This window comes from Marmota flaviventris, chromosome 18, assembly GCF_047511675.1.
Source record: "Marmota flaviventris isolate mMarFla1 chromosome 18, mMarFla1.hap1, whole genome shotgun sequence".
Lineage (NCBI taxonomy): Eukaryota > Metazoa > Chordata > Mammalia > Rodentia > Sciuridae > Marmota > Marmota flaviventris.
The window spans coordinates 34,077,461-34,102,902 of record NC_092515.1 but is presented as its reverse complement, the minus strand read 5'-3'; the positions used below and the strand labels follow the sequence as shown (position 1 = coordinate 34,102,902).

At 38.4% G+C, this 25,442-nt stretch overlaps 1 protein-coding gene across 3 annotated transcripts in view; it reads left to right on the top strand.

The window, feature by feature from the left end:
* The window catches only part of Rpgrip1l (RPGRIP1 like), a 101,557-nt gene extending 83,902 nt beyond the window's left edge, over positions 1 to 17,655 (top strand). For all 3 annotated transcript variants that reach the window (XM_071604436.1, XM_071604435.1, XM_027938964.2), the window contains exons 24-26: positions 6,631 to 6,715; positions 11,717 to 11,850; positions 14,454 to 17,655. In XM_071604436.1, the coding sequence (XP_071460537.1) occupies positions 6,631 to 6,715; positions 11,717 to 11,850; positions 14,454 to 14,602 (368 nt within the window). In that variant the 3' untranslated portion in view covers positions 14,603 to 17,655. The remainder of the gene's footprint in view (positions 1 to 6,630; positions 6,716 to 11,716; positions 11,851 to 14,453) is intronic.
* The last annotated feature ends 7,787 nt before the right edge of the window (positions 17,656 to 25,442 follow it).

Sequence of the window (25,442 nt, the reverse complement as noted above, 5' to 3'; positions counted from 1 at the left end):
GTTTTGTTGTTGTTGTTGTTGTTGTTGTTATTGTTTGGTTGTTTTCAGCTTGTTTCCTTTACTACAAGGTCCCTTACTATCTAATTGATATTTAAAGAGTTGCATATGTTTCTAGTGAATTCACCATTCCTTAGCAAAAAAAAACAATGATCTATTAGAAATTAATTCACCAGAGTATTCACTATACTTTTCTTCAGTTTCTATTATTAATAATGACATTTGACTATGTAGAATTTTTAATATTAATTGGAGAGAATTTTAAGGTTATTTAACTAGGTGAAGGGGGAGAGGAATGTACTCTGCTTAGAAGCAAAATAATACTGCTTTATATTTGTTATACCTGAGAAAATGACATCCTAGGTCATCAGCAAGTTTGAGAAACTAGTATTAACCTTGCTGAAGGTTTTATTTTATTTTCCATTTAAGTATTACACAATGAAAATGTTTATTTTAAGTTATTATATGGTCATTGCTGTCATGAAGATTCAAGGGAAATCTCAGATCTTTGGTTGATAAGCAACTATTTCATCTAATATTGTGATGATTTACCCTTCATTTGTTCCTTGGTGTAGAAGGTCAATATAATGTAGCTTTAAGTCTTCTAAATCTCATTAAATGTTAATGAAAGTAATTTTGTGTCCAAACTGACTTTTTAATTCAAATGGAAAATCGGGAGGACAGTTAGTACATGCTGTGTCCTGTCTGATCTTCATACCAACAAAGAGGTTAGCTGAACCTAGCCATGATTCCACCCTAAGAGATGTAGACTAGTGATCCCCAGGATTATTAATAATCAGACTTAGTCTTTATTGAGAAGTATTAATACCAGTTCCACCTACTCAAAACTATATTTTCATATATATAGATAGATAGATAGATAGATAGATAGATATAGATATGGCTGATATGAACAGTATACATTATATATATATATATATATATATATATATATATATATATATATATATATATATATATCTTCAACATCACATGGTACCCCATAAAGATATATAACTTTTATCAATTAAAACCCATGTATTAAAAAAATCTCTCACTTCTGCTTGGAGAAATCCTTATATTCTCTATCAATGTCATATGCCAGAAGAAATGCAGATGGTTTAATTATAAAAGGTTGATAATTTTGAATCTTAGATAAGTTTTGCATTAAAGTATTCTCATCCCTGTAATCGTTATCATTGCCAAATTCTTCCTCCCATTAGTAACAAAATCTGATGCTCTACATCCTTTTCATCTTCTGAATTAAATTTTAATTGTTCCAAAAGATAGACTGTTCAATCCTCGGAGACTAAGGGCACGTATCTGTATAAGTCTCATAAGAACTCTGGACGATTTCATTAATCTTTTTTCTTCCCACTGTCAGTTCCCTAGAAGGCTTTATTCAGCCCAGACAGCATTCTTCAGACCTACCATTAATCTTTTCTTCCCCAAACTATTTTCTTGCTTTCTCAGCATTCTCTGAGCAAAATTTTCGAGCCCAATAAAATACAAGTGTTTTGTTCTTACTACCAATGTCTAGCAAGTGATTTCAACTTTAGTTTTTCTAGTTTTGAGTAGGTGGAACTGGTATTAGTACTTCTCAATAAAGACTAAGTCTGATTATTAATAATCCTGGGGATCACTAGTCTACATCTCTTAGGGTGGAATCATGGCTAGGTTCAGCTAACCTCTTTGTTGGTATGATGATCAGACAGGACACAGCATGTACTAACTGTCCTCCCGATTTTCCATTTGAATTAAAAAGTCAGTTTGGACACAAAATTACTTTCATTAACATTTAATGAGATTTAGAAGACTTAAAGCTATATTATATTGACCTTCTACACCAAGGAACAAGTGAAGGGTATATGTTGTAATGTATATATCTTTATATAGATATAGATATATACATTGTATAATGTTCAAATCAGAAAAACCTTATGTATCTTCTCCAACATTTATAATTTTCTTGTAGTGAAAACATTCAAAATCCTTTCCTCTAGCTTTTTGGAAATATACAGTATATTATCATTATCTATATTCATTCTACTGTGCAGTAGAACAGCAGAACTTGTTTCTCTTATTTAACTATAATTTAGTACCCACTAATCAACTTTCCACATTCCTAATTCCCTTCTACTGTCTCAAGCCTCTAGTAACCACTATTCTACTCTCAACTTATGTAAAAATTAGCTTTTTTAGATTCTACATGAGTGAAGGCATGCAGAATTTATCTTTTTTGTAACTGGCTTATTCACTTAACTTAATGATTTCCAGTTCCATTCATATTGTCAAAAATGACAAGGTTTTGTCCTTGTATTCCATTGCATAGGAGGGTTATGTTCTTAATGATAGACAATTGAAGATCAACTCAAGTATTTTGACTACTTGTTTGTATCCTTTTTGAGACATATGCTTTCATTAAGTTTATATCAAAATCTAGCAAGTTCTAGCCAGGCACAGTGGCACAGGCCTATAGTCCAAACCAGTCTCAACAAATAGTGAGAACTTCATCAACTTAGCAAGACCCTGTCTTGAAGTAAAATAAAGAAGACTGGGGATGTAGTCAATGGTAGAACAACCCTGGCTGGGTTCAATCCCCAGTAAAAAAAAAAAAAAAGAACTAGCAAGTCCTAAATAAATGTGAAAATGTGATTTTTAATAGAAATGAAAGTTAAGTAGCTTAGCTTTTGGAAAGTTCTTATACTTTTAATAATTACCAGAATCTCCTTTTAAAGGATGTATTTGAAGTCTTAAATTTGTAAAAATTCAGATATTCAGAACAGGAAATGAATTATGGTGAAGCATGGTGCTCATTGGATCACAGGATCATGACCTGATCACAGGTAGCAAAGTGTCCCTGTTTTCCATAGTCTTCAAAACAAGCTATTCAGTATTTTCCCATCCCACTTAAAAATTTGTCAAACGAATGTCAGGCTAAACAGTGCTTCTCAATGTGTGGTGCCTGACCAGCAGCAACAGGAGCTAGGCACTTATTAGAATTGTACACTCGGAGGCTCTACCCCAGGCCTGTTGAAACAGGAACTCTAAGGATACAGTTCAGTAACTGCACTTCAACAAGACCTCCAAGGAATTATGATGCACACTAAAGGTTTGGGCTAAATTAAGAAACTAGTGTATGCTTGTACAAGCAGAAGTGCCTTACTTCTACTTTGGTACCTTTTGGAGAAATAAGCTTACTGTCAAAAAACTAGAATTTTTTTTCAAAAAGAAATTTTTTAAGAAGTTTTCAGTCAAAAGATTGTATTTAACTATCTAGATTAAGTGTTTATAATATCTCCCTTTTATGAAAGAGTGAAAGGAAAAGAAAATGAGGTCACTTCTCTTGATACAGTTATATTGCTCTCTCCCACTCCCACTTTGTGCTTTTAACAAAATGCCCACATCTTAAAAAGCAGGATGAGTTTGGGCTTCATATGGAAGGAGAAATATAGCATGGAGATTAAGAAAGCAGGCTGGGGGACTGACATTGCCAAATTCAAATTCTGACTCTGTCACTTTATAACTTGGGTATCTTGGACAAATTCCTAACCTTCTCTGAGTCTCTTTAATCATCTGTGAAATGTGGGTCAGCATGGTTCCCAGCCCATGTGATTGCAATAAAAGTATATAGTACCTAATACTTAAGTATCAGTCAATAAATTCTAGCTACCATTATTTTTAACTTTAAGAGAATAGAAAATATAGTATACTGTCCACTTGAATGAAGTAGAAGTACAAGGAATCCCCAACTACACCATTTTTATTGTTTGTTTGTTTGTTTAACCAATTTATACAATGAAGTTTTTTTTCCTTAAGAAAAGATTATATAAAGTTTCACCATATGGTTTGGCAATTCCACTTCTGGGAAAATACTAAAACAAATTGAGAGCAAGGACGCAAAGAGATGTTTATTTGTTTTTTTGTTTGAATGTTTGTTTTGATTGTTGTTTGGTGATTTATATTTGACCCTTTTTTATTTTCCACATTTTACATTGGTACATTATAGTTGTACATAATGATGGGATTCGTTGTTGCATAATTGTTTGTGCACACATTGTACAAATATAATTTGACCAATAACACTCCCCAGCACTTCCCCCACCCCCTCCCCGCCTTCCACCTCTTGGTCCCTTCTTTCTACAAATCTCCCTTTCATGTTGGGAGATCCACACCCACCTTTCTTTTTCTCTTTGTTCTCTAGCTTCCTCAAGAGACATGTGACCCTTGACCTTCTGAGGCAAACATATTTGTACACTTATGCTCACAGTTGTACTATTCACAGTACCCAAAAGCTAGAAATAACCCAGATGTCTATTACGAGATGAATACATAAACAAAATGTATGGTATATGCAGACAATGGAAAATCATTCAGTCTTTTTTTGGTGGGGTGTACCAGGGATTGAACTCTGTGGCACTCGACCACTAAGTCATATCCCCAAACCTATTTTATATTTTTTTTAGAGACAGGGTCTCCCAGAGTTGCTTAGCACCTCACTTTTGCTGAGGCTGGCTTTGAACTGGTGATCCTCCTGCCTCAGCCCCCTGGGAATACAGGGGTGTTCCACTGAGCCTGGTTTACTCAGTCTTAAAAAGAAATAAATTTGATATATGCTACAGCATTAATGCCAAGTGAAATAGCCAGATACAAAAGACAAATACTGTATGATTCCAATTAATGAAAATACCAATATTAGTCAAATTAATTAAAAAGGAAAGGAGTGGTTGTTGGTGGCTAGGAGAGAGGGGAATGAGAAATTGTTGTTTAATAGGTACAGAGTTCCCAGTTTGAGATGATAAAAAAATTCTGGAGCTGGATTGTGGTTGGTGATGGTTGCAGCTAGAAGGTAAATGTAACTCATGCTACTGAACTGAGCATTTAAAAATGGTAAAATGGTTAATGTTAAATATATTTTACCACAATTTTTTTTTAAGTTTTAAGCCATTGAAATTCATCAAAAGTGTCTAGGTTTGATTGAAAGACCTTTTATTTATGGTGGATGTTAATACTCAGTCTTTTTTCCCCCCTTTTTAATCACTGTGATTGCCCATGTCTTCAAATGATATAAACTAGTATGACATAAAAGCCTTGTAACTCTGAAGTAAAAAAGGATATCATATACTACTTCTTGAAATAGTGATCAACAGCAAAAACTAACAAACAAAAAATCCCATTTGAAAAAAAAAGTTGCTATTTAGCACTGTCTACCAGCGTCTTGTAAAAATGAAATAATACCTCCCAGCATTAGTGAAACTCGTCTGTTAACAAGACTTTTTGGCCTTGATAAGTAAAACAAAATTCTCTGAACTTTTGTCTTTATTGATTTCTGTTAATCCCAGTGAACTATTAAAAACTATAAAAAATGTGACTATATGATCACATTTACTGATATGATGTCATGCCAAAAGCAATGCGCCAGGAGTCACTGTTTGGCCTTTGTTCTCCAGATTTGGTTACTAACCTGTGTGTCAGTGATTCTCGTTTCTCGTAAACCACTCACCCACCTCTACACAGACGTCTTTATGTCTCCCACTCCACATTCCTACCTTGGTACTGGACACATCTTCAGCCCTCAGTTAGTATTTGCTCAACTGAGCCAATTAAAATAGTTGATATTATCATAATTTGGAATGGAATTGAAATTGTCCGAGGAAACACTTCCAATATGGAATTTGTTTGTTCCTGGCAGAGCCTGAGGAAAACTGGCTTTAGAATTGTCATAGTATCTTTCACCCTATGTGCACTTTTGATCAGGGATAATCTCTAAATTGAGATCTGGTCACAGGGGAGCCTTTACATCCAAAATGGCAGCTGAAAAAGAAATGTCTTCAGAAGCTAAGCACGGCTGAAAGTCTGCCTGGCTGAGAAAAAATAATCGGTGAAAATTGGAGTGTTCACACTCTACAATGCCACTTCCCAAAGTGCAGAGCTTGCCTGCAATGTCAAGTGCTTACCACCTCCTTCCTGGTGTACTTTAGATCAGTGATCTAATCTCCTGTTGCAGCTAAGTGGAACCTGGCCACCTTCCTGTATGCCAGCATGTACCTTAAAAACCAAAGACAACTTGGCACCTTAAAAAGCCTCTTCTCCCCTTCCTCCACTCTTCTCTCCTGTACCCTCCACCCACACACCAGCACACGGCAGCCGTGGGTTTCCTCAGCCTGGTACACTAGATGCCTCTTTTATTGCATGTTGTGGCAGGAGAGGAGGATTAAATTACTGAGGCTGTCAGAAAGGACAAGCACTCTGCCATACATTATCATTATCACTCGCTTCTTGGGTGAAAGAAAATTCAGTAAATCCCTCAAATACAAAGCAATAAAGACCGCTGGCTTTTACTGTCATGACTGCCAGTGCCATTAACAGGCAGTGACAGTGATGTGGCACTCTTAGATGTTGCTTGTATCTTTTCTGACAGTGTGCACATAAACCTGCCAGTGACATGACATTAGATCACATGACTATTCAGACTTGATTCTGGTTTCTGGAGCTGTTTTCTTTTCCCAGGCATACAAGCAAGGTGGCATAACTTGTGTCTTTAAAAACAGGTATTTATAAAAATACAGAATGTCCTAATGTGGCATATTCCTGAGTGACTTCTTCTTGTGCATTTTTTTTCTTTTGATATAGTGATCTACGTGGATGAGGAAAACAACCAAGCAAAGAGAGACATCTTAAAAGCTATACTACAAAACCAAGAAATGCCTAATAGAAGGTATATTTAAGAAGTTTGAATTATCTTATGTTTTATATAGAGTAGATAACTTTAGCATGATGTGGTTTAAAAAAGGGAAGGAGGCAAAGATGAGAAATCAGAACATATGGGTTCTCTGACTCACTCTGTGTGCTTGAGTGGAGTTCATGACTTCTCTGGGTCTCTTATCTCCAGTGGCCCTGCCTATCAGACAGACTGACCAACTGTGGGGATGCCAAGTGCTTTGAAGACCAGAACGCTGTGTAGTGTGTAGAAAGTATAACGTTGCCGTTCAAGTGTAACTGTAAAGGACTCAACAGTTGAAGGAAACACCACAGACTGGGGTTTAAATTTCTGTTCCATCACCTACTTGCTGTCTGACCTTGGACAAATTACTCAGCCTCCTGTGCTTCATTCTCTTCATCTGTAAAATGGAGATGATGATGATGCTGTCTAGGGTTGCTATGAGGACTAGATGAGATGTGTGTAACACGGATAGAACTGCACCTGACACACAGTACGCAGTGAATGTCCACTGCCTTCATTGTTAAGCAGTAGCATTTTGAACAGCTCATCAGCCTTTCAGACTGACTTGAATCTTACTATCTTGTTTAATAATTCATATTATTTTCCAGATGCCTTTTTTTATTTGAATAGGACACTTTGCAATTCTGGTTAGTAGAGTAGATAAATCCTTTTCATAAGGAAAAGACTGATCTTAAGAAGTTAATATTTTCTGTGTGAGCTCTGTCCATGTCAGCCCCTGAGCTACCTTGGCCTGGGTAGACCCTTTATCAGTCCATTATCCTCTTTTCCTTGCCTTTGTGACCCCGAGATTCCATAGCCTCAAAAATGATGCTCATCTGAGAAAGAGAAAGTGAATGTTAAAGACACTATGTTCGGGGCTGGGGTTGTGGCTCAGTGGTAGTGCACTTGCCTGGCATGTGTGAGGCACTGGGTTCGATCCTCAGCACCACATATAAATAAATAAAATAAAGGTCCATTGAATTTAAAAAAAAAAAAACTTAAAACAAAAAAAGACGCTATGTTCTTCAAAAGAGCTTCCAATCTAGTATTTTCTGTTTCAAGAAGGCAGACTGGAATTCTTAGCTCTCGGGATCTAAGAGTACCTTTCTCGTTGGCTTCTTGAAATAGAGGTTCTACTTTTTCCAGGATTCTAATCACTCCAGTTTGACTTGTCTAATTCCCATTTTTCAGCTTCTTTCAATACCCCCCATAAACCCCCAGTCTCCCAGAGGTATCCCAGCAGATCACCAACCTCACTTTGCTCCCCGCCCAGGTCTACAAGGCAGCTAAGCCAACAAGCCCATCCATCACTGATAGGGTTGAGCTCTGTCCCCATGTGCCAATCCTGGACCAGGCTTAGTAGTCTCTTTAGTCCTTTGTCTTCTCTGTGTCCTTATTGTTTCTGGAATGATAGAGCATGTTGTAAGTGACACTACTCCTTGAGGGAAAATGACTTTGTTTCTTCAAACATGTGGGAGGTTTTTAATTATTTTTAAAAGGCAGATACTTTCCTTTCAAACCTGCCTTTGCTCAGAAGACCCACTTGTTTATACCATAATAGGTAAAAAGAAAAAAGTCCATAGTAACTGTGATGACGCCCCCTGCCATCATTGCTTCTCTAAGAAATGTCCAAACACCTCGCCACAGAGACATAAACATTTGTGTTCTTTTTTAGCAAAACTGAGAGAGGTGACACACTTGCCACAACTGTTGAGTGAGCACTTGGAGTGCTGACCTTCGTGGGAGAGGATGGCCTCTACCCTCCTAAGGAAAATAAGAGTGACATTTAGTTTTTCCAGGGCCAAAGCCCATTATTGTTCCAGTGCATGTTCTCAACTTTTCTAAGTACTCAGAGGTCATGTTACTTCACCTTACTTCAAGTAGCTCCAGGTTTATGATGGCTCACTCCCTCCGACTGCAGCCCTGGTCCATACTGGTGGTAACTTACAAAGCCACAGTAAGAGAAGTCTTCCAGTCCTCCTGGACATGTCTAAACTTAGAGACATTGCACAATTGTTTATAGCACCTTTCCACACTGCCCTGCACTATAATTGGAATTTACAAGTGACACCTTGAAAGAGAGGTAACATATGGAGATGGGACTTGAGAATGATTTACTTGAACTTATTGGTTTGACACTGACTCAGTTCTTTTAGTTTTAGTTTTTCTCTGTAGCAGTATTCTATTGAGCAGATCCACCACTGAGGAAGACAGGCTATGATAACAAGTAAACCAATTACATATTGTGACAATTAGTAATGGAGAATTTAAAAAGTTAAATGCTAAGAGAAAATGACAGTGATGGCAAATCCAAAGAGGTGAATTCAAGCTGATTTAGGAAGGGTGAGAGGACCCAGTTACTGCACAAGAGCCCAGGAAGGACCATCCCAGGCCAAGGGGATTCCAGGCAGGAAGTAACGTGCAGTGGGCATCCTAGGACCAGGCAGGACAGTTAGCAAGGCTGTTCTCTGTCGTCCCAGGAGGGAGAGGAGGAGCAGCTGGGGAGCACGATGCGCTCACCTCCACTGGGGACTGCCATCTGCTCCACTTACGTGCACAGCCAGGTCCTCAGCCTGGGAGCCTCTTGGGGACGCAGAACAGGTCTTGCCTCTTTGTTCTGGCAGAGCAGAGGTAAGATGTAAGGTGTCTGTGAGCACACAGTGTGGCCACACTGTTTTTACCTTTAAGATTGTTCCAGTGAACTTTCCTCCTTTTTGAGCTTAACTTTACAGTTTAACAATTTTATTTCTGCTATCTTATTTTGCTCTCTGTATAAAGGCAGAAATGTTTCATTTTTACACTTCTAGCCCTTTCTCTAGAATTGGGAACATTTTCTTTTTTCTCATTTTCTCTCAGATTTCTCTATTTTCTGTTCAACGGAAGTAATAGCCTGCATTTGTAAAGTGGTGTAGATATAATTCTTAAATGTGAGGTTAAAATTTATCGGATATAAAGATACATGAAATAACCAGCCATGGTGGCGCATGCCTGTTATCCCAGAGACTGAGGAGGCTGACCAGCCTCAGCAACTTGGACCTTAAGCAATTTAGCAAGACCCTGACTCAAAAATTAAAAGGATGATGGATGTGGCTATAGTAAAACAACCCTGGGTTAAAATTCTTAATACCAAAAAATAAGGAAATAAAATTTTTGTTAAAGATACTTAAAATACATGAAAACAGCACAACATTCCTGCAATCTTGGTAGCCTCTGTCTCTGCGTAAGTTTGTGTTGTAAAAGGTGTATCAGTTGTCATTTCTAGTTCCTTGCGTTCCAATCACGTTCATTTTAGGACAAATTCTGTGATCTTCAGTCATTTTGTTTAAATGAGTGATATAGCCAATGTATAATTTGGGAATCTGACTAACTTTTTAATTTAAACAAGATTTTCTCATGCCAACTCCTTTCTCTTCCCTACAAATATAGAAGCTAAAGCTGCTCTGCCTAGATTTTAAATAGGAATAATAAATGAACAAACATTTATTCAGTGTTTACTATGTTCCAATCACAGTTTACTCATATCTTCTCCAAGAACCCTACAAAATAGGTATAATTATCCCCATTGCACAACTAAAGAAACTGAAATCAGAGATTAAATAATTTGTCCAAAGTCACACAGTAGAAAAGCAGGAATGTGAACCAAGAATGGGTGCCCTAAACCATGCCATCTTATTAATCCCTCTATTTTATATATTATATAAAATATACATTTTACCCACTTGGAAGGCCTGGGTCTGTACTCTTCATAGTCATTGTGTGAATAAGTGTTAACTTTGATTGTGACTTAGGGATTTCTATTTTCTAATCAAAACATTGCTAGCTAAAAACAGGAACTTCATAAAGGAATGAAAAGCTGAATGTTTATCTTTAGGAAATTGGTTAAAAATATTGTCATGTTTACCTATAAGCATTTGGAAAGGATTTTATTTGTATTTTTCAAGGCATGATTTCTCAGAGACTTGGATTTTTATGTTTCTTGTTTTGTTTCTGATTTGGGATAGATACATTTCGAAAGTTTAAGATGGTAAAGTTTACAAGCATCCGTGGTTTAAGCTATGCTGCCAAGACATATCAAAAGAGTACTTAACTGTAAATTCCTGTCATTTAGTCAATCCAAGTGTGTTTGGCCTCAACACAAGCCACTAATTCAAATCAGTTCCATCAGAACCCTACAATTATGTGTCTAAAAGTAAAATAAAACATGGATTCTATGATGGTAAGTCAAGAGATTGCTAAGTAATACAAACATTTGATATAGCTGTTGGGCAGAGCTACAACATTTATCTAACATGGTTCAGAATGTTGCCCAGGGAGCATGATCCCTACATTTTGTAGAACACACACAATTGGTTAAATTACTTAGTACCAACTCCAGAGGTTGTGCATTGCTAAAGAAAATGGGACATTTTTTTTTTCTGTAGAAAATGCTGATCATGTAACCTCATGGTCTTTATTCACTTCATCCTTTTAGTCTTAAAAGTTAAGATACCAAAACATTATCAGACCCAGGCATAGTGGCACATGCCTGTAAGCAAGGAAGCTGAGGCATAAGGATTGTAAATTATGAAGCCAGCCTCAGCAATTTAGTGAGGCCCTAAGCAAGACCCTGTCTCAAACTTTTTTTTAAAAGGGGTAGGGGTAGGGGGTGGGAATACGTAGTTCAGTGATAAAGCACCCTGGGTTCAATACCCAGTACCAAAATACATACACACATATATATGATTAGACGTTGCAGAATAGACCAAACATCCCGTCTTTCTCTTTGTCTTAGATTCTAGAGATAAATGCCATTTAGTGCTTAGAAAGTGGATTAATGTTCAGTTGAAGGTTAGGTATACTATAACAATTCTAATAGTTAATTTAAGAACTTAACTAACCTGCTGTAACTTTCTTTTATTGAGATCATTGGAAATGTCTGGATTTCATACCTAGTGGCAGTTTTGTTTCTTAGAGACTTCTCACTTGGTGGTGATTTTCTCTGTCCTCTGTTCTCAGTGTTCGTTTCACCGTTGTCACCGACCCCCCAGAGGATGAGCAGGATCTGGAGTGTGAGGACATTGGCGTTGCTCATGTTGACCTCGCTGACATGTTTCAGAAAGGGAGAGACATCATCGAGCAAAATATCGATGGTATGAGTGGAAGTGTTGCTCAGTTTGCACAACCAACAACTGCTAAAGTCCAACTGTTTATTAAAACCTCTGTGCTGGCTACAAGGGAGCTGAGTCACATCAACTGAGTCCTTTGCAACTCCAACTAATGTCCCCCTATATCTCTCCCCTTGCCCTCGCCCTCTGCTTTCCTTTAAACTGATAGAAATTTTAAAATAATTATTACCCAAGGAAGTATTCATTTTTTTAGTATGGGGTGAGAAGGTGAAAAAAGTTGAGTTTCGTTGTTGCTGCTGACATTGTTCATGGAAGTCTCATGTCAGCTATGGCACTTCACCCTTAAGAGTGATTAAGGTAGTCTCTTTCTCGAGTTTTCTCTGTAATTCAATGTTACAGCCCAGTGATTTAGTACCTCTAGCAACCAAGTAGGTTTGCTCACTCATTCCCCACCAGGACTCAACAGAAGTAGGGGCTTCCTGACAAAATCTGCTCTCTCAAGTTGTCATTTCACCAGATATGACACCCAACAGTGCTTCATTCCTACCTTCTCTTCCTATATGACATACTGATAACATGCTGGAAGAATTGTGCTTTATGAATCAGACTTTTACCAAGAGACTAGAGATGTAGCTCACTGGTAGAGTGCTACCAGTGGTTAGAGCCCCAGCAATGCAATTTTTAAAAATAAATAAATAAATAAGTAGTTAACAGACTTTTGACAGTCATAATCAGAGAAGGCCTGAGCTATTTACAATAAATGGAGAAATTCCCAAAAAATAAAAAGTAAAGATTGATTCCAATCTCATTTGTTAAGTTAGAACTGTCTCTGAAAAGATGTCCCTAGCTTATTTACTTCCTGGCTCATGCATTCAGCATACACTTAATTGAGCACCTCTTAAGTGCCATGCATTGGTTCCTACATGGAGCTGCTTGTCCTGGATGTGTGTCAAGTGCTCAAAAGTTAGAATTTATCCAAATAACTAACCAAATTCACCAAATAACCAGATTAGAAGACTGTTCTGGGAAATCCCTCCAAAGTATACATTGCTAACTTTTGGCAGTTGCTCATAACTTTGGCACTGAAGAAAAAGAGGAGAGGAATAAAATATTTATCCCAATCCCATTAAGGATTCACAGGATCAAGGGAGTCAGACAAAAGTGACTAAAACTATCTCTGCTTTATATTCTTGATCTCTATTTTTCCAATCGATTCTGTTTAGCAACCCACCTTCTCTTCCTGTGAGACAAGTGACAAAAATGGACTGACACAGTGATTGTTATGACCACATTTTGGGAACAAGCCAGAAGATTGGGTACTGGGTCAGGTCAGGATCTTAATGCCTTGTCATCTGTCACTTAGAAGTGAGCAGTCCCAAAGGAGAGGTGAAAACTCAGGAGAGTGAGCTGGGACCATTTGTGCCACTGTGCTCCCAGCTGCTCTTTCTCCACCTAAGCCCTCGTGTACCAAGTTTAGCTTGAAGGCCTCCTTACAGATTTTCTTGAAATTAAAATACACGCAGAGCTGAATGCAGTGGACAAGCCTGAGGACCCAGCTATAAGGAGGCTGGGGCAGGAGAATGACTTGAATCCAGGAGTTCAAGGCCAGCCTGGGCAGCATAGCAAAATCCCATCTCTTAAAACAAACACGCGCGTGTGAGCACACACACACATGCACACACACGTCGGGCACAGGAGTACGCGTCTATAATCCCGCTACCTGAGAGGCTAAGGCAGGAGGACCACAAATTCAAAACCAGTCTGGGCAACTTAGTGAGATGTTGTCTCAAAATAAAAAGGGTTGGGATGTAGCTTAATAGAACCCTGTTGGGTTTGATTCCAAATACTGCAGAAACACACATACAAGCAGTTATTAAAGTTCAAGGAATATAAACAGGAAGTACAAAGACTCATAAGTGTTGTGAAACTTACAAAGTCTAGGATTCTGGCCTTGGACTACTAGGTCATTGTCCACAGAGTGTTGAATCAGCATCCTGCAGGGTCAAGCTTGGAGAAGTCCAGTGGCCTACTTTTGGGGCACCACTCAAAGCACTGGCCCCTCTGCTGAGAAAAGCCAGTATACATTCAAAAAGTTCCTGGGCCTTTGGAGCCATTCCATAGACTTAAGATTGCTGGGCCTACCGATTTGACTTTTCCTAAATTCATGTAGAATATACTTTAAATGAAATGTTTTCTTTGGAAAGGTAAATAACCAGTTCAAATCACAATCATGTGACCTCTTTACAGTGGTTTGCATTCTGAAATTTGTTATTATACTGGACATTAAAACAGATTCTACTTTGTCATCATATTTTAGTCCTTTTTAGACCTTTCATTTCTTACTAGCTTAGAAATTTCGATTCTGTGTGGGAATTGTCCAGAAGCTTTTTCACTAGGTAAACTTTAGGGTTAGATCATTAGTTTGAGCTCCACAAACAGTATGTACATGCAAAATATCTAAATTGCACATCTTCAAAGATCAGCTTTATGTTTTAGATTTCTGAGATGCCAGTGAATTTTAGGCTTTTACAAGAGCTCTTTTCATCTTCTCAACTACTGTTTCAGCTACTTCTCTCAAGAAACATCTGATGAATGGCACTAACACTTTTCTGCTCTTTTCTCCCTAGTTTTTGATGCACGAGCAGATGGTGTAGGTATTGGCAAGCTCAAGGTAACAGTTGAAGCTCTCCATGCCCTACAGTCTGTCTACGAGCAATGCAAAGGACTAGGAGTCTTAAAAGGACCTGCTCCAGAGGCATCTCCTACTTCTGAGTAAATGCTCACTTGAAGTTTCTGGATGAGATTGTGTGTAATTACTCTGGTTTGTATAATCTATAATTCATGGGAAGCAGGAGTCCTGGGTTTGAAATGTTCAAGTTTTGTATAGTTTTTCATTTGTTTATTTTGCTATTCCCTCCTTCCCCTGACTGCTGCCCCTCAGGACTTCAGTTCTCCACAATGGGCAGCACCTTCTCAATAATTTATACCTCATGATAGCATGAGAAAGCCTATTTGCATTTTCAACATTTTCTTATGAAGAACTGAAATGCAATTCCCATTTTTATTTTTAATAAGCAAAAACATAAATCTTAGAAAACCTATGAAAGAGAAGATACTTTTATGTTATCCCTAATCGTCCCACTAAATGGAATGCTTATGATTAGCCTCATTAAGAGTTTTATACTGTGAAGATTTTATTAGAAGCAATATATGAAAATTACTTGGATTAATGTGTTAATCTTTCTCTTTAAAATGCTAATATCCATTTTATGCACATTAAAGCTCAGTATGCATTTTCTTTGATGCATGCAGTTTCTATCAATTAAATATAAAGAAGGAGACTTGGCACTAACTTACTAGATTACTGCAAGTTTTTTGTTTTTCTTTCTTAAAAATTATAGTTCTTCCTGTTTGTATTATTTTCATGTATTCGTATTGGTGATAGGGGACCCAGGGATATATGTGTATAAAGAAAAATGATGGATAGATGGATGTGAAATTTACATTTTGAAAACTTAGCTCATGACATAGAAATTATTTAAAGTGTGACTCAAATTCCGATATGCTTAGTTAGACCTGAAAGGAGTATCTTTTTATCATGTTTTAAATTTACATCAAGCTTAGACAATGCTGGGGTGTATCTGGATAACCAGATCCTCAAAAAGCAGCTCAGAAAGTTAATTTTCTAGCTTTTACCCAATCTCACTGAAGGATTTAATTGATATTTTTAATGGAGCTGTGAATCAATGCTGCAAAGGAATTGTCTCTAGAGGTCTAGGATATAATGCATTTCATTTTTTAATTTACTTTTTTATTTGTCATTTTCTTCAAAGGATTTTTATAGGCTGTGGGTTTTCACTGTTTGCAAACAGGCTATGTTCCTTCTTAAGCATATGTAAAGTATTCAGGGAGATAAGTAATTTATTAAAATCTACCTAATTTGCCGTGATATATTAAATCTCTGCTTCAGTGATCACAGACCATTTCATTTAGAGAATTAGGCATTCCCTCTTTGTGTGATTAAAGCTCTGGAAAATGAGTTCTTTGCTCCTATTTGTGAACATTCAAAGCCTGCTAATGGCAAGAAGATGGAATAGATTATGAGACAATTCATTACAGTTCAACAGGAAAAAAAAAGCAGCTATAATGCAAAAATGCAAGTATGAATATCTGCATATAGTTTGAACCATCTGTGCTCTAATGGCTTCAATAATGACTCTCGTCTTTAGGAGGCTTTGAAATGACATCCGTACAATATTAATTTGTTGATGTACATTGCGGGACCAGTAGAGTATGATCTGACCACAGAAATCTATAAATTCTGTCTCTACCATTGAGCCTCCCTATCCTGGGGCCTGCCATCTCCAAGGAGAAGCTTGTTCTCATCAAACTCTGCAAATCTTCCTAACAGCTCATTCCTCTGGAACCTTCTAGAGACCACAAACATCTGCAGACAAAACCTCTCCAATCCTAGTAAACAACCACATGTTTGTTGTCACTTCAGCTGGCTCTGAGCTCATCTTTTTGGCCTCTCTTTCTAGCTTTCTTTGGCTTTATGCAGTTACAGTGTCATTAAGGCCCATAATATTCCCTCCAGTAATTTAAAACAGCCAGATTATACCCTGGGATTAACTGAGTGGTTTTTGAGACATTTATTGTGGTATTCTCCCAGGAGGTTTGTATTATTGTTTTAAAATGTTACATCCCAAACTAAATACCCTTTCTATAGGGAAAAGAACTGGATTGCACTGACTTCTTAGGATCTTCAAGTAAAGAGGGCAAGTTTTTATTAGGAAACTTCTGGGAGCTATTCAGCGGTACAGAATGTATGTCTCAGATAAGATTAGAGAATTAGCCATGTTTCTGTTGTGTTCATGTGTACTAGAATATAATATCAAAGACTTCTCTTCTGGTTTTAAAATACTCAGCTTCAATTCTTGCACACTTTCACAACATTCATTTTCACACACAATGGCTGCTGACACATATCAAAGTGTGTCAGTAGTATTGAGTGCTATCATATATGGAAGTCCCTTGGGATATTTTTGTGTTTGTCTTGTGTTATCCAGAGTTCATTGAAAAGTTCATACCTTTTGGGTTCACAAATGATGGTTTTTTCTCAGTGAGCCAAGCATGATCCATTAAGTGTGACTAGAGTGAGGAGCTGTCATGAGCAGCCTTGCCACACAGACACTCTAGTTCAAGGTGAGGCTTGGATGAACTTAACAGCTTTTAGTGTAACTACGCAGTACACTCAGCACTTTTTTGGGCGGTAATGCTTTTAGTTTGGAAATATAAATAGAGATGTAATGTGGTATGTGGGAGAGTGTATTTTACATGTTTTTTTGCCTACTGTAGTAGAAATGTCAAATTCCCAGCCACTGTCATGAGAAGCAGTTGACAAAAATAAGTCTTATGGTTTACAGTGTGGTTTACGTAGAGAACATTTCTCTTCACTCTCAGTTTCAACATGTTTTCTAAATTATCATGGTTTGTTGCCGTTTAACTTAAATTAGTTTTTTTAAAGAATAAATAGAGAATATGTTTAATCAAATAAAGAAAGGCCACATTGAAATTCTGCTGTTCCTGCCATTCATTTGTTACCACAAAACACAAATAATTTCTATGTGTTATGAAGAAGTGTGGGCTGAGAAGTGCTCATGTGATTGGGGAGGTTCTGCGTGCACCCATGTTCCCACAACAGAACATAAATTATTTTAGTAATCTGACATCAAGAGCTGTGACAATGAAAACCAGTTCTTACACATGTTCTAACAAGAATCTGATTAACATTTTTGTGGATATGGAAAATAACTTTTTTTTTAGTCAAACTGGCACTATTGCTGAATTTAGAATGCTTTCCTTATGTACTAAATAGCAAAATGTGAATCATGTCTGTGAACAAATATGAGAATAAAATGTCATCTTTGTGTAATACAAAACAACTGAGGGAGAGCTTTGGAGATATAAAATTATTGAATGATTGACAATATCAGGATGATAATTCATCCCCAACGATGAAAGTACATTTTTATAAGTCACTCATGCCTGAAGGCCTCCGACTACCTTAACAAAGAAAAACTAAACCCATGATTTATTAGAGATTGGGCAACATGCCTAATTAAATCCATGAATGGGAGCAGACGCAGCTTTATATCCCCTTTGTTCAGAACAAAAATAACTTCCAGGTCAACCAGAAAGCTAAAAAAATATCAAAGCAATAGAAACAAGTTGTTTAAAAACTAAAAATATAGAAGTAGAAAACACCTCCTCATCCTAATCTTTCTTATCTTGCAAGATAGAATTTTCACTTCCATTTCAAAGTGGCACCAGTGGAGTCCACCTTATAGTCTAATCTCCTGCAAAAGTGGGCCCATGTTACAGGTATAGGTGGCTTTGGTCCTTGCCCCTTCGTTTTCTACGTGACATTCACTAATACATTAAGTCGTGTTTCTCCTTAGGCCTTCTCAAGCGAACTCTGGTACTTTTAGACCGCGACCTCTGTTCTGAGGTGAATGCCTCCTGCCTTTCCCCCTTCTCACTCTGTAGAGATTCCTTTTCTCATCCTCTAACAGTGTCACCTCTGTCTTCACTGGACACTATTTTTTTTCTCTGTCTCTTTTTTTTTTTTTTTTTTTAAGTGGTGCTGGGGATTGGAACCCACGGGGGCTTTACCACTGAGCTACATACATCCCTAGCTTTTTTTATTTTTTGACACAGAGTCTCATTAAGTTGTTGGGGATTGAACCCAGGTGTGCTTTACCACTGAGCTGCACCTCCAGGCCTTTTAATTTTTTATTTTGAGGTTTGCACTAAGTTGTTTAGGGCCTTGCTAAGTTGCTGAGGCTGACCTCGAACCTGAGATTCTTCCGCCTCAGCCTCCCAGGTCATGAGCATTACAGGTGTGCACCACCACACTGACCATGTTTTCTTTTTTGAGAACATCAGCAGCTTGGGCTGGGGATATAGCTCGGTTGGTAGAATGCTTGCCTTGCATCCACAAGGCCCTGGGTTCAATCCCCAGCACCACAAAAAAAAAAGAAGAGAAAATCAGCATCTTGATTTTCATATTTCTGTCATCTAAATTCCTCCTTCCATCTGCCTAGCCTCCTGTGCGTATTTTTCAAGTTCATCAAAGCACATTTTTTTCTCTTCCTCTTTCCTATTTCTTCTCTTGGAGCTACAACTATTTATTTAGATACACGTATCTATGAAGGCTCCAGCAGCTTTCTTTGTGTGAAAACTTGCCTGGTTTTTGGTTGTAGGTGTTTGTTGTTTGCTTTTTGAGATGTTGCCCAGGCTGGCCTAACTCAGTACCCCCATTCATGCTCAGCCTCCCGAGTGAGTGGCTGGCACTGCAGAGGCGCCCAGCTCAGGCAGGTTTAATGCCTTCATTTAACATGGCAGGGGCACACTGCATCAATCGTTCTGAACCTGAAGGCTAATTTTAATTAATGCTAAACATGCAGGCTAATTTTTGTATCTTTTCTTCTTGTATCTTTTTACAAGTCATGGAGACAAAACTCAGAAGGCTCTCAGGAATCACCGGCAAGAAGAAGAAGGCTTTTAAAATTTTAAGGAAATATTAAAATCAAGCTTTCTTTGGTACCAATATGTTTTGTTATAGTTACATATTAACTGATAAGTTTTAGGAAAAAACTTAAAGAGACTATGCATACAATCTAGAAGCTGGGAAGTCTTTTCCAAAGAGAAGAAAAACAGGCTGTAAAACACAAAATAGACAAGAAATATTGGGTATGTAAACATGAAGACAATGTGACAGTTTTCTTTCACGACTATTCGAATTCAAGGTAGAAATCAAAGGACATTTTGTACTATTCAGGGGAACAACAAGTCAAAGATATGTGGTTTTTTGTTGTTGTTTTTTTTAAGATATGTGTTCTTAAACATGCACACCTAGTCTCAAAATACATGCATCAACAACTTAAAGAATTGTGGGAAAATATTAAGGCTGCATCAATTTTAATAGTGGGCTTTAACTTGCAGAGAATAAAAGATCAAAAACTTTGAAAAAAAGATTTGGTTAGCAGGATTACTAAATTCAAATGCATATAGAATACCCATGGAACATTCAAAGAGAAATAAGAGAAATCGACTGTGTTCTCAACCACAAAGGAAGTCTCGATTTCCAAAGAACTAAAATCTTAAGATGATATTTCTCCAAGCAAAATGCAATAAAATGAGAAGTCAGTAGCAAAGGGATAGCCAAAACAGCCCTTCCTGAAAGTTAAAAATATGTTAATGTTAGATTGACAAGAAAAATCATATGTATTTATGGATAGATTATTATTATTCTGGGTTCTAATAGGACAAGGAGTTAATCCACTCCTACAACAGAAAATCCTACAAATTTCACTTGATGAAATAAATTAGCCTCAGCTCAGAAGCCCACAGCAGAGGGGAGCAAGGCCAGGGTTGAACCTAAGAGAAGAGACCACCACAGGATCCTAATGGTGGCAGAACATATGTGATACCAGTGAAGATTCCCCAAGGAGAAGGACCGCTGTCAAGAGCTGGTCTCAATTCAGGTGCTGTATTTTGGATATGGAATGTCCCCCAAAGATTCATGTGTTAAAGGCTTGGTCACCAGCTGTGGTGCTGTTGGGAGGTGGAGGAACCCTTAGGAGGTGGCCCTAGTGGAAGGAAGCTTGGTCCATGGGGCTGTGTCCTTGTCCCCAGCTCCAACCTCTTTTTCTCTGCTTTCTGGCCACGGTCAGGTGAAGATCCATGCTTGCCACAAGCTCATGCCACAGTGGTCAGCCTCCCCACAGCCCCAATCTGACAGGGCCACACAACCATGGACTGAACTCTCATCAGAGACTATGAGCCAGAATAAATCTTTTCTCCTTTCAAGTTGTTTATGTCAGTATTTTGTCACAGCAACAGAAAGCTAGAACACCTGGTAAGTCAGAGGATTGGCTACTGGAGAAGTAAAAGGAATCGGCTTGAAGTACCTTGGACCAGACGTGGCAGCTTTGGAAAGGCACTTCTGGAAGAGAACTGGATGTCTTAAAAGGGGAGAGATGTCCCTTGGAGACATGGAAGTGAAATGAAAGACGGAACCAGCTGAAACCTCGGCTCCCAGTGAAACAAGAGAGTATGATTGAATGGTGTCAATATCGTGGTATCAAATCAATAAGAAGCATTTATTAAAGAAACTGCACTTTGCTGTGGCAACAGAAGAGGACACTGTTGAGCTGAGAAACCTGTAAGCCATCCAAGCCCTTCTCTGACCATGCAGTTTTGTCCTGGCTGGTCCAGGAATATCCAAAATAAATAGTCTTAATAGAGAAGGGAATCCTGCATGATCATAAGAAAACAAATGAGGATCAAAACTTTTCAGTTGTCAGCTGTACTTCAGTGGAGCTGGGGAGAAACCAGAAAAAGACCCATTATCCCACTACCCAGAGTCAGCCAGTAACTTCTTACACGCTTGTTTCCTGTTCTTTCTTTTTTCTGTGATTCATAATTTCAAAAATTTTGAAATTAACACAAGTAATACATGAAAATACTATATTTTCATTAAAAATCAGAATAATACACATGGTTAAAATCCCCATGAACCATATCACCCCCTAATCCAGATCCTCTCCCCACCAGTGGAGTTTATCATTTTTATGTATACATATACATGCACCCACAGAATATGTATAAAATTGTCTTGTTTTTTATTTACATAAGTGTCAGACTGCAGACAGCTGTTTATACAACTTACTTTTTTTCACTTTTTTTTTTAAACAGTGGTTTTGAAATGTACCAATCGTTTCCAGTGTCTCGATTACTACAATAAACAAGTCCATGGTGAGAGAGAAAGAAAGAGACCTTTTCAGCAGGATGGAGTTCTGCCCAAGCACTGCTGAATTTGATAGTCCAAACCATCCTTCCAGTTAAGGACAACTAGACAAACTGGAATATATATACATGAACATAAGTACATACATATTTTTATATATTGATATAGAATTTGAAAACACCAGAATGCCTAAGAGCTAACTGGGCTGCAAGAAATTTCAGGGTGCACATTCATAATAAAAATGATGATGGAATTGGGATAGAAGGAACCTACCTCAACATCATAAAGGCTTTTGGTGAAAAACTCAAAGCCAACCTCATAATGAATGGGAAATAACTGAAGTCAATTCCTTTAAAATCTGGGACAATCTCACCACTCCTACTTAATATGGCGATATAAACTCTAGCCAGAGTAATTAGGCAAGAGAAGAAAATAAAAGGGATAAAAAATGGGAAAGGAGAAAGTAAAAATATCACTGTTTACAGATGATATGAACCTACATTTAAAAAATGCAAAAACTCGGGACTGGAGCTGTGGCTCAGTGGTAATATACTTGCCTGGCACGTGTGAGGCACTGGGTTCAATTCTCAGCACTGCATATAAATAAATAAAAGGTTTATCAACAACTAAAAAAATAAAAATAAATAAAAAATGCAAAAACTAACTCCACCAAAAGACTGCTAGAGCTAATAAATTTGGCAAAGCAGCAGGTTACAAAGCATACAAAAATCAATAGCTTTCCTATATACCAACAACAAATCTGCTGAGAAAGAAATCAGGAAAAGAATTTCATTCACAATAATCTCAAAAAAATAAAATAAAATACCTAGGAATAAATCTAACCAAAGAGGTTAAATACCTCTACAATGAAAACTATAGACCATTGAAGAAGACCTCAGAAAGATGGAAAGTCCTCCCATGTTCATGAATAGGCAGAATTAATATTTTTAAATGGTCATACTATCAAAAGCAATATACAAATTCAATGCAATTACCATCAAAATACCAATGACATTCTTCACAAAATTATAAGTTAATTAGAAGAGTAAAAGACCAAGAATAGTCTTGGTCTTTTACTCTAAGCCAAAAAAAAAAAAAAAAAAAAAAAAAAACAATGTAAAGACATCACAATAACTGACTTCAAATTACACTACAGAGCTACAGTAACAAAAACTGCATGGTACTGGCATAAAAAAAGACAAATAGAACCGTGGTACAGAATAGAAGACACAGGGACAAATCCACACATCTACAGTCATCTGATTCTTGACAAAAGTGCCAAAAACTACATTGGAGAAAACACAGCCTCTGACAAATGGTGCTGGGAAAACTGATTATTTATCTGTAGAAGAATGAAAGTAGACATTTATCTCTACCTTACCCCAAAAAATCAACTCAAAATGGATCAAAAACCTAAGAATTACTTAGAAAACTAGGAATGGAACCACCATTTGACCCACTCCTCAGTCTATACCCAAAGGACTTAAAATTAGCATACTATAGTAGTAACACAGCCACATCAATGTGTATAGCAGCTTAATTCACAATAGCTAAAATGTGGAAGCAACCTAGGTGCCCTTCAATAGATGAATGGACAAAGAAACTGCAGTACATATACACAATGGAATATTACTCAGCATTAAAAAATAATGAAACTATGGCATTTGCAGGTAAATGAATGGAGTTGGAAAATATCATGCTAAGCAAAGTAAGCTAATCTCCAAAAAAAGGACTTATGTTCTCTCTGATAAGTGGATGCTGATCCATAATGATGGGGTGGGAGGCATGGAAAAAATGGAGGAACTTTGATGGGGCAAAAGGGAGAGAAAGGTGGGGAGGGGGCAGGGAGGTAGGAAAGATGGTAGAATGAGATGGACATCATTACCCTAGGTACATATATGACTGAACCTATGGTGTGATACTACATCTAGTACAACCAGAGAAATGAAAAGTTGTGCTGCAGTTGTGTACAATGAATCAAAATGCATTCTGCTGTCATATATACCTAATGAGAATAAATTATTTTTTTAATATGCAATAAAGCAGATGCCTGAGGTTCCACACCAAGTGGAACCTTATCTAACCTGCAAAAAGAAAAAAGAAAAAAACAACTAAATATTATACCAAAAACTATGCAACTCCTAGAAGAAAACATAAGGTCAACACTTTAGCATATAGGTACAGATTGCAACTCTCTCTCAGTAGGACCTCTTAAAGCTCATGAAATAATGCCAAGGGTTAATAAATTGGATGGCATCAAAGTAAAAAGCTTTTGCACAGCAAAGGAAATAATTAGGAATCTGAGGCGAGAACCAACAGAATGGGAGAAAATCTTTGCTAGATAATCTTCTGACTGGAGTTAATATCTAGACTATATGAAGAACTCAAAAATCTTAACACCAAAAAAACAAATAAACCAGTTAATAAATGAGCAGATGAATTAAACAGATAATTCTCAAAAATGAAATACAAGTGGTCAACAAATATATGAAAAAAATGTTGAACATCATTAGCATTCAGGGAAATGCAAATCAAAACTACACCGAGACCTCATCTCACACCAGTCAGAATGGCAGTCATCAAGAATACAAACAGGGGGGATCCAACATGGCGGCGAGAGGGGAGGCAGCGCTTTCAGTACCTCCTCAACAACGGGGTCAGAGAGACGCATGGATACGCTTAGATTCGACCTGCTGAGAAACTCCTAGCAAAATTCCACTAAAGAGAGACCGGCCGGGAATCGGTAGGATTTTTGGAGGTGACAGTTTGCGCTAGACGAGTGAATCTCCGCCACACAGCGCAGAGGTCCAGACCCGCCAGCCGCTGCCCGCGCGACTCGGCAACTGTCGGCTGCCTGCACACGGCCCCCGCATCAGGGCGGATAGCCTCCGAGGCGCAGCGCAGCAGGAGCGGTGCAGGGACTCTAGGAAGAGGTCTCTCGCCAAGCCTTCATGAAATAGCGAACCGGGAGCTGAAACCAACCAGAGACAGACCAGTCCCACCCCTCCCTTCGGACACTCCGGCAAGGAGCCTGGGGCCCGCCATAGCAGAGAGGTGACATCACCAGAGTTCCGCCAACAGAATTCCTTCCCAGCGGAATCCACGTTAGCAGGTGTGTGACTCCCACCCCCTCCAGATACAAGCAGCCAGGAAACCTCGGGAATCTCTCCGGGGGCGTGTCTGTAGGGAAGCAGAGGGGATTCCAGATCCCCACCTCCCCTTAACACCAGCAGCGACACCCAAGATCTTAGCCGTCAGTTTCTGGGGGCGTGCCCACCAAAGGGGTCCGGAAAAATTAAACTGTTGGTTCCCTGATCACCCCACCACAGCACTGGGGCTTAGATGAATGACAGAGAGGGTGTTCATCGTTCGGGATATAGGACACGCGGTGGGGCTGCAAGTGTAATCAGATCCTTGGGGAACCGCCTCTGGTGAACAGGACCTGGCTGGCTGGCTGGGAGGAGGAACAGGGGGAGGGGCCGGATAAGTGAAAGGGCTCTGGACTAACAGGATTGAAAGACTCCCAGGAGCCACCGTACAGGGATTTCTGTCAGCACATAGAGGGCAGAAGCTCGGCTCAGAGGGCACAGCTCCGCCTATTGGAACAGAAGAAAATGGGATTCAGCCATAGAACAGGGGATGCCAGCATGGCAGAGATCTGATGTCATCGGAGAGCGGCCGAGGAGAGAACTTCATCGGTGCCAGCGGCGACGGAAACAGTTGGTCCCCTGGTAGGGAGGGTGAGTCACAGATACCCGAGTCTCTCTCGCTTTGTCGTCGAGCCAGAGGGGAGGAGCGGGGC